The 13,936-nt window shown below is 36.0% G+C and overlaps 2 protein-coding genes across 6 annotated transcripts in view; both read left to right on the top strand.

The window, feature by feature from the left end:
• The window catches only part of LOC126827113 (phosphatidylinositol 4,5-bisphosphate 3-kinase catalytic subunit alpha isoform), a 324,427-nt gene that overhangs the window by 76,517 nt on the left and 233,974 nt on the right, over positions 1-13,936 (top strand). The gene's annotated exons all lie outside the window — the stretch shown is intronic.
• Positions 1-13,936, top strand: part of LOC126827120 (tensin-1) — a 98,509-nt gene that overhangs the window by 48,032 nt on the left and 36,541 nt on the right. Inside the window, exons 6-7 of one of the 5 annotated variants that reach the window (XM_056102535.1) lie at positions 4,059-4,082; positions 7,689-8,093. In XM_056102535.1, coding sequence (XP_055958510.1) covers positions 4,059-4,082; positions 7,689-8,093 — 429 coding nt within the window. Of the gene's footprint in view, positions 1-3,021; positions 4,095-5,188; positions 5,555-7,688; positions 8,094-13,936 lie in introns of those variants that run through there. The other 4 variants (XM_056102534.1, XM_050556327.2, XM_050556328.2 and 1 more) reach the window with 4 other exon arrangements.

Raw genomic sequence — 13,936 nt, 5'->3', positions numbered from 1 at the left:
AGATACATTATGGAAGATTAGATTAAGAGCTGGCAGTTCTCACTATAATAGTTAAAAACTAGATAATGTAAAGGGAATATGCTGACAATTTCAGTCAAATTCTTTCATTACTGCTTTCATGATAATTAATAAAGTCTTGATTATCCATTTTTGCGGTTAATCATATCGGATTCAAATCCAACGAAAATCGGAGACATAAGATGGCATTGAGAGTTGATTATGGTTTTGTCATGTTAATAAATGTCTAATTAATAGTTTATATAACATTTAAGGCCTAAAGTTAAAGAAAGTCCTGCAATAGGCAGAATTACCTCTTGCATAATGTACAATGTATGTTTAATGATGCATTATATAAAAGCTAAATCAGCCTATAATCAACTCTCTAGAGCATCGGATGACTCTGATTTTAAGTAGATTAGAACACAAAAGTCATTTAAGTGTTGAACGATAAAATAGATGAGCAAGACTTAGTCTCGATTTTCAAGTACGTTAATAAACAATCTAGGCTACAAAACTTTATACATCACGTAGAATAAGATAATTTGACTGAAATTTTCAATATATTCATTTTTCATTATCTATTTTTGAATTATTATAACAAGAACGGCCAGCTCTTTATCTAAATCTTACATAATGTATCTTTAACCAATGGGTGTTAAGGCCTTGCCATGTGATCATCTTGTTGTTGGATATTGTCTGATTGTGAACCTGTCATTCATCCTCAGCAACTGTAACTAGAGTTTAATCTTTCTCGTAATATCATTATTATAATATACCTATCAACATTCTTACGCTGGTTGTAATATTTCTTAACATGCTCTCTACACTGCAGAAATAAACACAATATAAATAATATGATTGGTGCAATCTGATTTAAACACAGATCCTATTTCGTTTCATTTTTTTATAAATCAAAATTTCGTTTTACCTGTGTTATATAACATGCGTTCTGGTTGACGTGAGGGATAAGGCAATGAAACGGTCTGTTGCAGCGAGTTCTTGGAGTGCGATGCATGGAACTGGGGGTATCCTACTAGAAGATCATCGCTGATTGGTTAATCAAATGTCTGACATCATAGGTCAAAAGCCGCTTGTATGACCCCTGATGCGACCTCCCACTACAGCTAGTCGGATCTTCACGTAGTAGAGGCCATCGGAAGTATAAAAAATTACGAAACGAAATATAGATCTGTTTTTTAACCAGATTGTGATTGGTGTCGAATGTCTTTTATTGACTAGGCGAAACCACGAAGGGAAATCCCAGGAAACTCTCTTGATCAACACCAGAATCGACACCCCGTCCTCATGGTTAGTGGGCCAGTACATTATGCACTGAGCCACTGTGGCTCCCTTTGCGAGATAAGAAATAGAATATTTTATGAATAACGTCAGTTTTCCGATGATTGGGAAGGTGGCAATTCAATTGGTTAGCATTGCTGTCATTATTTACTCAAAATATTTATGATAATCTTTTATAGGCATTTAGTAACTGGATAGAGCAATTAACTCCAGCACATACATGTACTTATGGAAAAACAGCTATTTATTTATTTGAATATTTGGACGACGTTTCGAAGAGTATTCTCTCAAGTTATCAAGCTTGAGAGAATAGTCCTTGAAATGTCGCTAAAACACAAATAAGTAGCTGTTTTAACATAATTATTTGTTAGAGTTTAAAATATTTGTTTGTCTTTTTGAAATAGTTAAATGCCTTGTCTCAGAGTCTCTCCTGGTGTTGGCCTGGAAAGTTCTTCAGGATTTCCAGGCATAGTTTCCCCCTGTCAGTGGTGCAGGATGGATGGGATCAGAACCTGAGTTCACATGTACATATTGGAATTAACAGTTTGAATTAAAAAAAAAGAGTAGACTATAGTGTCGCTGTCTGGGCAAAATTGTCCTCATAGTGCCGCTGCCTGGGTAAAATGTCCCTCATAGCACACTGTATGGTGTATGCCCGTCTTCATTAGCCCAGTCGGAGCAGAACAGTAGGACGTTAAACCCCATTTCGTTTCTATACATGTAGGTGATATTATTGATTATAGGTGACATGTTATACCTGAACTCACGTCTTTATTTACCTGGTATAAGAATTTGTGGATATTAGTGATTTCTACATACATTACCACTTGTTAACAAACAATGTTCTTAATGTATGTACATTGTACAATACATTCAGTAGATGATACATTCTTAAAACACCACAAACCCTCTTGACTTTAGATACGTATATCCACAAAGATAAATATTCACAGTTTTAACTATCGTAAAAATTTAGATTTCGGGAAATACCAGACTTGAATTAATAGGAATTTTGATAGAAAGGTAATATTTCACATTGTGACGTGCACTGTATTTACTCTCCAAATGACAATCTTTACTTCGGCCTTTTTTTCTGCGTGTTAAAACTGATATGTCATATGCAACTGCACCACACATGACACTTTACAAACAGTTCCTGTTGCCTGCTGTCTTAGGTTCGTTACATGTGTCAGAGTTCTTAAAAAATCGTATTCATTGTTTCGAGGTTATGGTTTGAATTAAATCTTGTATTTTTTTTTTTTTGTGTGTTTTTTTCCGATTTTTGTTGCTACTTTTTATATTTGTTGTCTGGAGGTTATGGTTTGAATTAAATCTTGTTTTGTTTTGTTTGTGTTTTTTTCTCTGATTTTTGTTGCTTCTTTTTATATTTGTTGTCTTTGTTTCGAATCCGTTTGTTGTTTTGGATTTAATTCTGTGAATGATGGATTTTGTTCAGGGTTCTTTAAAGTGGAGTAATTGGGTCTGCTTTAGAAATTTTTGTTATAATTCCTCACCAAAGAAGAAGATAAAGTCTCTGAACGTCATTTGAGAGATTTAGGAATCCCTTGCAAAATGGGGGAGTTGGATGGTCGAATGGTTAGCATGTGCGCGCTGTATCATATGGTCTGTCATTGAGTCAACTGTGGGGGGGGGTCGATTGCCCGGTTGTACGTGACAAGGTGTAGGGTCGCCTGTCGAACCTCGTGGGTTTTCTCCAGGTCCTCCGGTTTCCTCCCACTGCTAAAGACCTCTACGCGCAAACGAATTATTGAAATAAAATTGAACCATGTGTTAGTCGAGTGGACATTAAACCTTATTTATCTCTCTCTATCTCCCATGCAAAATACAATATCGTGAAAATTGGATATCTAAAAAGGAATATTACTCCAAAACTAGTTCAACTCCAGTCAGTATTTACAGAGATATGATGAATTGAAATTTATTAGCATTTGTCTTCCTCGATATAGAACCTTGTGCCATTGGTAAAATCCAATCTGATTAAAATACAGATCTATATTTTATTTTGTTTTTTATACTTTCGATGGCCTCCACTGCATGAAGATCTGACCAGTTGTAGTGGGATGTTGCGTCAGGTGTCATACGAGAGGCTTTTGACCGTATGACGTGAGACTTCGATGTTTCTACAACTAATCTCTCATATCAACTGGAGCGCTGGTTATATAACAACTTTTCCAGATTCTAGTGTAGTAAAGACAAATAAAAAGAATTTTGAACTATAAAAAACGAAACGAAATAGGATCTGTGTTTTAATTAGATTGGGTAGAATCGTTTGATGGTCCTCATCTTAATCCTGACTGAGAGATTATCATTAGTTATTGTTGATAAAATGTAAATGAAGGTCAGAGACTTTAAGGGAAGAGGTGAAGTGGGATCCTTCCATCCTTTTATCTTTCTTCAGATTATTTATTTGTGTGTTCCCATAGAAACAAACACTACTTGTATTTGGTGGTGGAGATTGTCAATCCCTGTTCCTTCTATGGGTGCGCAATGTTGTTGTTGATGACTTAGTCTTGCTGTTGATGACTGTCAGGTTGTTGATGACTGTGTCAGGTTATTGATGACTGTCAGGTTATTGATGACTGTCAGGTTATGACTGTCAGGTTATTGATGACTGTCAGGTTATTGTTGATTGTCAGGTTGACGATGACTGTGTCAGGTTGTTGATGACTTTCTCGTTGTTATCATCATTGAATGGATTTGTTAAGAAATTCACATCATATATTATATTATTGTTACAGTTGCTGGGGTATAGTCCAAAGAAGGTAGTGTATTATGTATGTATATTAGTAAGCTTCTATATGAATATATAAATGTCTATCTGCATCATGCTATAGTATCCAATCCATATTATCTCCCTTGTTTCTCTTTCTGTCTGCATCATGCTACAGTATGCATATTGTATTTGTATCCCCCTTATTTCTCTTGTTGTTTTAGTTTTGATTTTTAATTTCAATTATTCCCAATTAGTATTGCGCTTTAAAAACATTCATTTTATTATTTAAAACTGGAAATAATTGCATGTTTAAATACTTTAAGATTTGTATTTTAAGAATATAGCTAATTTTTATATGCCTACAGGCATTTCTGACAAGTGTTTGAATTTGAGCTTTAAAGAATAAAAACCGAATAGGTCCTTTTTATGCCACATTTCTATTTGTTTCAAGCCAACCAAAATCCCCCCGCCCTCTTCCCCCCCCCCCCATAGCACACTGTATGGGGTAGACCTGCCTTCATTAACCCAGTCGGAATTTCCCCCATAGCACACCGTATAGCGTACACATACACATGTCCTCATTAATTCAGTTGGAATCCCCCCGCATAGCACACTTAATGGTGTACACCTGTCTTCATTAACCCACTCGGAATTTCCTCCCCTATAGCACACCGTATGGCATACACCTGTCCTCATTAACCCAGTCGGAATTTCCCCCTATAGCACACTTAATGGCGTACACCTGTCTTCATTAACCTAGTCGGAATTTCCCCCTATAGCACACTGTATGGCGTACACCTGTCCTCATTCACCCAGTCGGAGCAGTACACCTGTCTTCATTAACCTAGTCGGAATTTCCCCCTATAGCACACTGTCTGGCGTACACCTGTCCTCATTCACCCAGTCGGAGCAGAAAATTAGAACATTAATTTCATTCATACGGTATCTCCCTGAAGGTTCTGGTGACATCATGCGTCTGTTTTATCACCAACCAGTTAATTAAACACCCCACGCAAATATTGAATAATAGCGTTATGCAATTGATATGAGCGCGTATGATATAACATGTTTTCGGTATTAATTAAATCACACTTGTAGGTGATTTTAAAAGCTGAATTATCGTTTGATGTGAATTCCGGGGAAACTGGGAGTGTTTACACGTCAAACAAAAATGTTTGTTTAAACAACAAACATGTCTGAAATAGCTGGCAGACGGTGATGTCAGGTCATGTCTCCATGACGGTTAGTTTCTTCTGTCTGCTTATTTCATTTCCTTTATACAGAAAATCCTTTTTTTTATGTTAAGCCATTTTGGGGATTTAGTAAAGTAATGGTGGACTTGTGTGTGTGATTCTAAAGCCGGCTCCTTCCTGCTCCACGACAAGATGATCGATCAGATCCACTGTTATTTTGTAATAAGTTGTATTTTGAAGCCTAGACTAGGTCATTGACTCAGTTTTAAATCAAGTTCAATAAATCATCTGTAGTGTTGTGTTTCATCATCTACGTTGCGTTGAGCATGTATGTTATATGTTTATTGTTATTATTTGTCAGAATAATATTAAAAATGCATTATGTAAGAGCTAAATCTGCCTATTGCAGGTCTTTTTTCTGGCTTCGAATGTGATATATGAATTATTATTTAAACATTTATTCACATGCCAAACCCGTAATCAGCTCTCCAGACCATCGGATGATGTCATAATGGACATCGCTCAATAAAAGGCCTGACAATCGAGACTTTGTTTATTATTATAGAAATAGTACTTGATGATCGGCTATTTATTATCAAAACTTAAAATACATACATATTCGTTAACTATTGTTTATCGCAAGAATCTCTTTATTTAAATCTTACATAATGTATCTTTAGAATAACTATTATAGCAAGAACAGCCAGCTCTTTATTTAAATCTTACATAATGCATCTTTGATATAACTATTATAATAAGAATGGCCAGCTCTTTATTTAATTCTTAACATAATGCATCTTTAACTAGCGAAAGGGGTTTTACATAGGCTAAGCCTGTTCTCCAATCTCATTCAGATAACCTGAATAAAATATTGTTTTTAAAAACAAAAAAAACAAAAACAAACTAATATTACATTAGATCTGCTGGTTGCCATTTCAGTGATTTTAAAATCTACTCCCTCGGTCCAATCTATTAGAACAGTGATTTTAAACTCGGCTCTCTCGTCACAGTCAATGACAAGAACAGTGATTTTAAACTGTACCCTCCCTGGTCCTATCTATGAGTAGAGGGATTTTAAATTCTTCTACTTCTATCCAATCTACGAGAAGAAGAGGGATTTTAATCTCAGCCCCGATCCAATCTATCAGAAGAAGACATACTTACCAAATTAGGTTTTGGCCCCAAAAGTGAAAATAACGATCAGCAGTTTTAAGACAAATTAATATTCTATTTCATATTTGACATGCAAATGTAATCCTATAATACTTGCTTGATATATCTATATTCATGAATATCCAGACTGTTACGTTTCTTGCTTGCCATATCTGTAGACGTATATACCCAGACTTTTATGTTTTTTGCTTGCCATATTTGTAGACGTATATACCCAGACTTTTACGTTTTTTGCTTGCCATATCTCTAGAGTTAAATAGAACCCAGACTTTCATGTTACTAAGCATTGTTTTTGATTAAAACTTAAAATACGTTTACCATTGTTACTTGTTGTGCATGGCTTCCCATTGTCAGTGGTGCAGGACGGAGTGCCTGGCATGGACAGTGTCTAGTCGTTCGTATCAGACTGAAAAACTGAAATTCTGTGTACATATTGGGGTGCATATAAAAGGACCCTTGACTGTTGGAATTCAAAATAAGAGCATTCCATAGCGCCGCTGTCTGGGCAAAATGTCCCTCAAAGCACACTGCATGAAGTATGCCTGTTTTTATTAGCCCAGTAGGTGCAAAAAAGTAGGACGTTAAACCCTGTTTACCATTGTTAATTGTTGTACATGTAAGTGACCTGGGGTCTTATTCATGGAAATATTTTAAGAATACAGCCTTTTGATTGGCTGATAGCTGAAATCCATTCACAAATTTTAGCTCTCAGCTAAGTAACAGGCCAAAATCTTAAAAAGATATATTGTTGTAAATCTTCACACGATTAAGACCCCTGGTTTTAGTTGTTGTGGTGGTGTATTATGATTAAGCATGCCATTATATTTTTTTTTGTGTTGTTCCTTTCTATGCATACTTGTAGAATATATGCATTTTGAATATCTACAGATAGACTGGATTAGACCTTGAGTTCACAAAGCATTCTCAGACTTAAGTTAAGAATTTACTCAAAATTGTTCACCTTATTTTAACTAAAACATAGTCCTTTATGAAACTTTTGTTGTTTTAATGTATCAAATACATCAATAAGAAACTATGTGCAAACTTTTGTGTTTCTGGATCAAAGATATTTCTCATGAACAGTGATTGAAAGTTAAGTAAATTCTTAACTTAATTCTGAGAATGCTTTGTGAACTCCGGGCCAGTTATTTTAATATGTAAATTATTGGTTTTTAAATATATGTAATCGTTAATCAGTGTACTATAAATATTGAGAGACAAGTTTACAGGGAATATTAACTATTAATTAATATCATCTTGATTTAATGAAATTCGTATTAATTTTTCAGGCCAAACAGGTTGTTGATAAAGTGAAACACCGATCTCCCGTGGAGGCGTCCACTCTTCAGTTACGTCGAACTACATCACCTCCGTCAGGTGCCATTCAATGTCGTGAATCATCATATGACCCTAGGTCATCCATCAACCAATCAGCAGCAGCAGCCGCAGCTAAACGGAATTCTACACCTGCTAGTGTGCCTTCATTAACTAATCAGCATCAATCTATCTCCGTGGCGGCCATGAAAAACTCTGTAGAGATAAATCATAACAACGCTAAAATAAAAGGCTCGCCTGTGACGGCGCTAAAAGATGAAATAGATCGGAGATTTTTATCGAATGGTAATGCCATTAGTTCGAGTAATGTTCGGGAATCTTACCCGTCTGCTAATGCTTACAAACGAGAAGAAGTCAAGGTAAGTGTTTTATTTTACTAGGTCATTGGGGATTTTCCGGTATGGTTTCCCCTTGTCAATGGTGCTGCAGGATGGAGGGCCCAACAAAGACAGCTGTCTAGTCCGGTGTCGGGACAAAATTTCCCTAGTCATAGCACACTGTATGGCGTATGTCCGTCTTCATTAGCCCAGTCGAAGCAGAACAGAAGGACTTTAAACCCCATTACATGTTCATTTCAATTTTATTTTACTGGGTTTTTTATTGATTTTATGGACCAGAAATTATTCCTCAAGTGCTACTCAACTTGTTCTTAGAGGCGACACTCTTTGAAAAAAGCCCCAGACTCTTATCAATTCACATACGATCAACATGAAACTTGGCATAGCTTGTTCCTTGAACAATTGAGCATCCACTCAGTACAATCATTCTTGTTTCCATGGTTTGATACAGATGAGGTGGGGAAAAGCTTCTGATTCTTTTTTAGTCTGGAGATAATATTTGAACAAATATTTTTAAGGGGAAGTAACTCTTTTATGACTATTTTGCTGGTTCAAAAGAATTTGTTAAAACAGATAATTTTATCAGATGCTTATGATTTTATGCCTTTACTGTGAAACTTAAAATTTTAATTCCAAAATGCCCCCAAAAAGTGGATTTTAAATGGCATAGTAATGAATTTGTAATGATATTAATTGCGTAAAGAAATAATGATTTAGATGTACCTTTCAAAATGTCAGATACTATTGAACTTTTCTAGTAAAATATTTTTAAAAAAAAAAACTAAACCACTGAAAAAAAATAAATCTATGCTGTATATAATGGCTGGCACTGGAGGGATTGCGTCTTACAAAACCTAAATTTTGTTTGTGACAAAAAATGTCTTATTTCTAGCCTTGGATATTAACTGACTTTTCTTCAAGCCATTTGCAATGTTAGAAATATCTAATCTTTCACAGTTAAACCCATTCCAATATGTACCCAAATTGATTATTAAACATTTAAATTTAAAAATCTAAAACTAAATATCAATGCTAGATAATGTCCAGACTTGGATTTGATTGTATTAAAAAGGTTAGACAGTCTTGCGGCTTGGATTCTATTGGATTTAAATGAGGCCCATCAAAGGATTTTACTTAATACATGTAGGTGGAACTGTCTGGTTTAGCACAAACTTGTTTATATATCGCCTGCAGAGCTCGATGTCTGTCCAACCTGTAGGTTTTCTCCGGGTCCTTTGGTTTCCTCCCAGTGCTAAAGACCCCTACGCGCTAGCAAATTATTGAAATAAAATTGAACCATGTGTTAGTCCCAAAATGACCTGGTTTGTGTCCAGTGGAGTTAAACCCTCTCTCTCTCTCTCTCTCTCTCTCTCTCTCTCTCTCTCTCTCTCTCATTTTTTTGTCAATACTGACATTAAACTCTCTCTCTCCCACTGCTAAAGACCCCTATGCGCAAGCAAATTATTGAAATAAAATTGAACCATTTAGTCTGTGTTGACTGGATGTTAAACCCCCTCTCTCTCTCCCCCTCTCTCTCTCTCTCTCTCTCTCTCTCTCTCATATTTTTGTAAATACCAAATGGAACTGAATGATTTTTGGCCTGACATTCCATATACAGATCCAACTTTAACAATATTTTAATTTGCAAAGGATTTAAAATCCCTCAGCGGCTGTAAATCTTCAAGATTGAAGTAAAATTAAATAACTACATCGGATGACGGATATCTTGTGATATTTGTTTTGTGAAAGATGGAAACATTTATTCTGAGTGAATAAATCCCAGTGATTGTATAAGAATTTGATATGACTTGTAAATAAATTGAGAGGACGTAGAAAAACAAACAATAATTTATCTTTATATAAATATATCGGAAATAGCACGAAGAGGATTCAGGTCTTGGTGAAACTCTTCAATCGGTCTGCCAATAAATTGATCATATATGATTTAAAGAGACCATTTTCATTAAAAAGCAAAATTTTTGTCACAAAAATTAACTTTATTAAAATTAATTTGATGATAATCGTCTAATTTGGATGAGCGGGGAAATGGAACTGGGAATTTCCCAAGAACTTTTTCAGTCTGGATCAAACCTAGAACATCCTTGTCAGCGCCTTACTCACTAAATCACTGTGGCTCCCTTAATTTGTAGGCAATAAAAAAAATAAGTTATTTTTCGGAGAGAGAGAGAGAGAGAAATTGGGTTTAACATTCACTCGACACAAAATATGTTATTTAGGGATTAACATATGGTTCAATTTCATTTCAATAAAATTCGCTTTTTTATATGACATCTCAGTTTTAAGATGGCAGAAATGACATCATGCAGGCCTGGAAATGATCGGTTTTAGTGAGACACTACTGAACATTTTGTACATCTATAAAACATTGCTATAGTATAATACAAACCAGTTCCCAATAAAATGACAGGAACCAGTCGTCGAGATTGTACCAGAAAATGTCTGTGACAGGCGATTTATTTACAGTTTGAATCCTTAAATGAATTAAAATGGGGTTTAACGTCCTACTGTTCTACTCCGACTGGGCTAATGAAGACGGGCATTTACGCCATGCAGTGTGCTATGAGGGAAATCTTGCCCAGTGGCATTAAGGCCTATTCTAATTTCAAATTCCAACTGTCAAGGGTGCAAGCCAATGTTTACATGGGACCTTGGTTTTTAGTTCCATACGATCGACTCTACATTGTCGTTTGCCAGACCCTTCGTCCCACACGTCTGACAACTGCCACTTTAAGCAAGAAGATAAAGTGATGAAAGGATATGTTGTAAATGAAAGGTTGTCCGGATTGAAAAACACAAGATTTATTACCGTATAAATCAATAATGGATGAGACCGTATCGTCTGTTTAACACTTAACAAAACCAACGTATTATTCTTACATATCTGGAATATTCTCTCGAATAATATATAAATAGCTAAACACATAAATCTAAACGATATGAAGCAATTTTATGGAATATTGAATTGTGGATGAACTGAAGTGATCTGATCTGATCGTCTGTATAAAACTTTACGAAACGAACGTATTATTCTTACATGTAATTCTGGAATAATATGTGAATAGCTAAATGCATAACACTAAACGATATGAAACAATTTTGTGGAATATTGAATTCTTGATGATCTGAAGTGATCTGATCGTCTGTATAAAACTTTATACGAAACAGACGTATTATTCTTACATGTAATTCTGGAATAATATGTGAATAGCTAAATGCATAACACTAAACGATATGAAACAATTTTGGGGAATATTAAATTGTGGATGAACTGAAGTGATCTGTGAAACTACATTAAGAGATATTTTGGAATTATAAATTGTGGATGAATTCAGGAGATCTGTTTGGAATATTCATCAATTGTGGATGAATTTACTCAATCGGGTAGAATTAAACGATATTAAATGTATTTGGGGGAAATATTCGGTTCTGGATGAATCTTATTGTTATTTAGAGTCGTTATACTAAATTATATATACTGTGTGGTATTAAGACTGTAATATTATCATTTATATAACAGAGAGTTTATTGTGTTTTTCTGTGTATATATGTAATAGGAGATGATATTGTGTGGTCCACCTAGTCGACATACCAAACACTAGTGTAACAATAGACTCCATATTTACCTCAAATATCTGATACTTTAATACTAGCACTGTGTATTCTAGTCGTGTCCACAGGTAATTCATCTTAAAATAGTGACAAGGAATTAACTCAATCTTAAGGAAAGTGTTGATTTAGGGGAGTTTTGTGAACCGATTTCATGAAATCAATCTTGATTTAGGTATGGTAAACTATCGAAAGACTAACGTGAATTATTAATTTAAGGGACTATAATAAATGATAGTAGAAATTGGGGTGGTTAATAGTAAGGGTATGATTTAGAATGAGAGAGAGAGTAGGAGATGGGGAGGGGGTGAGAGAGAGAAAGACAGATATGGGGGAGAAAGAAAGAAAGAGTGAGTGAGATGGGGAGAGAAATGGAAAAAAGAGAGACAGATATGGGGGAGAAAGAAAGAAAGAGTGAGTGAGATGGGGAGAGAAATGGAAAAAAGAGAGACAGATATGGGGGAAATGAGAGAGAGAGAGACAGAAATGGGGGAGGGAGAGAAAGAAAGAGTGAGTGAGATGGGAGAGAGATGGAAGAGAGAGAGTAGGAGATGGGGGAGATGAGAGAAAGAAAGAGTGAGTGAGATGGGGGGAGAGATGGGGGAGGAGAGAGATGGAAGAGAGAGAGTAGGAGATGGGGGAGATGAGAGAAAGAGACAGAAATGGAGGAGGGAGAGAAAGAAAGAGAGAGTGAGATGGGGAGGAGAGAGATGGGGAGGAGAGAGAGAGAGGGATGGGGAGAGAAAGAAATGGAAGAGAAAGAAGTGGGAGAGAGAAATGGAGAGAGGGAAATGGGGGAGAGAGGAATGAGGTTTAATGTTCACAGGACACAAACTAGTTTTTTGGGGGAGATGGGGAGGGAGAGAGAGAAATGGGGAGAGAGAAATGGGGGAGAGAGGAATGAGGTTTAATGTTCACTGGACACACACTAGGTTTTTTTGGGGGAGATGGGGAGGGAGAGAGAGAAATGGAGAGAGAGAGAGATGGGGAGGAGAGAGAAAGAAATGCGAGAGAGAGAGAGATGGGGAGAGAGAGAAATGGAGAGAGAGAAATGGGAGAGAGAGAAATGGGGGAGAAAGGAATGGGGTTTTATGTTCACTAGACACAAACTAGGTATTTTTTCGGGAGTAAGGTTTGGTTCAATATTATTTCAATAATTTGCTTGTTCGTAAGGGTTTTTAGCAGAGGGGGAGAACCCAACCAACAGACGACCCAACTCCTTTTCACACACTAGCTGGGAATCGAAACCATGCCACTTAACTCAATGACAGGCCACCCAACCCCCTTATCTAGAATAAGCTTAGCTTGTAAAAAGAAAATCTTAAAAACAGCGATTGGCAGATTGGTAGGACTCTTTATGTTTATAATCATATAATACGAAATCGTACGTAACTTAATAAGACGGGGATTTATAGCCTCGTTGATGTCATTTTAAGTTTTGGGTCATTGAAAGGATCAGCCATTAAAATTGTGTTTTATGTAACTCTGAAAAGAAAACTAAATATTTATCGCATCACTTATGTTGCAATGTCTACTAAATCTTCGTACATGTTATTATCCACTTCATGGATTTTGATATCACATTCCCATAGAAAGATTTAATTTTAAATAAAACACAATACTTTTATGGAATACAAATAATACAATTACTGAATTTAGAGACCAACTCTTTTGTCCAAACGAATAACCTGCGAATATACATGTCTTTTTCTGTCTGCGATGTCGTTCAAACCACCCACCATGTTCCATGTGTTATTTGTTTGGACGCAAGCATGGAAATTTTGTGACGGTACTTTAATAAGAGCAACATTTCAACAATTTATATTGGCTAGATTTTAATATTCTCTTGTTGTATTTAGTGATAATTAAAAAACAAAACTTTTATGGAAGACAATTTGTGAACCTTATAGAAGCAGTGTTTTATCAATATTAGTTCTCTTGATGTTGGTGGGGAGGAGGTTGGATGGCCGCCGAATGGTTAGCGTGTGCGTGCTGTATCATAAGGTCTGTCATTGAGTCAACAGACATGGTTTTTGATTCCCCGGGTGTACGTGACAAGGAGTAGGGTCGCCTGTCCAACCTCGTGGGTTTTCTCTGGGTCCTCCTGTTTCCTCCCACTGCTAAAGACCCCTTCACGCGGGCGAGCAAATTATTGAAATAAAGTTGAACCACGTGTTAGTCCCAAAATGACCTAATTTGTGTTGAGTGGATGTTAAATTCTCTCTCTCTCTTAAACA

The sequence above is a fragment of the Patella vulgata genome, chromosome 7 (assembly GCF_932274485.2).
Source record: "Patella vulgata chromosome 7, xgPatVulg1.2, whole genome shotgun sequence".
In the NCBI taxonomy this organism is placed as follows: Eukaryota; Metazoa; Mollusca; class Gastropoda; family Patellidae; genus Patella; species Patella vulgata.
This window is presented reverse-complemented; position numbering and strand designations above follow the sequence as displayed.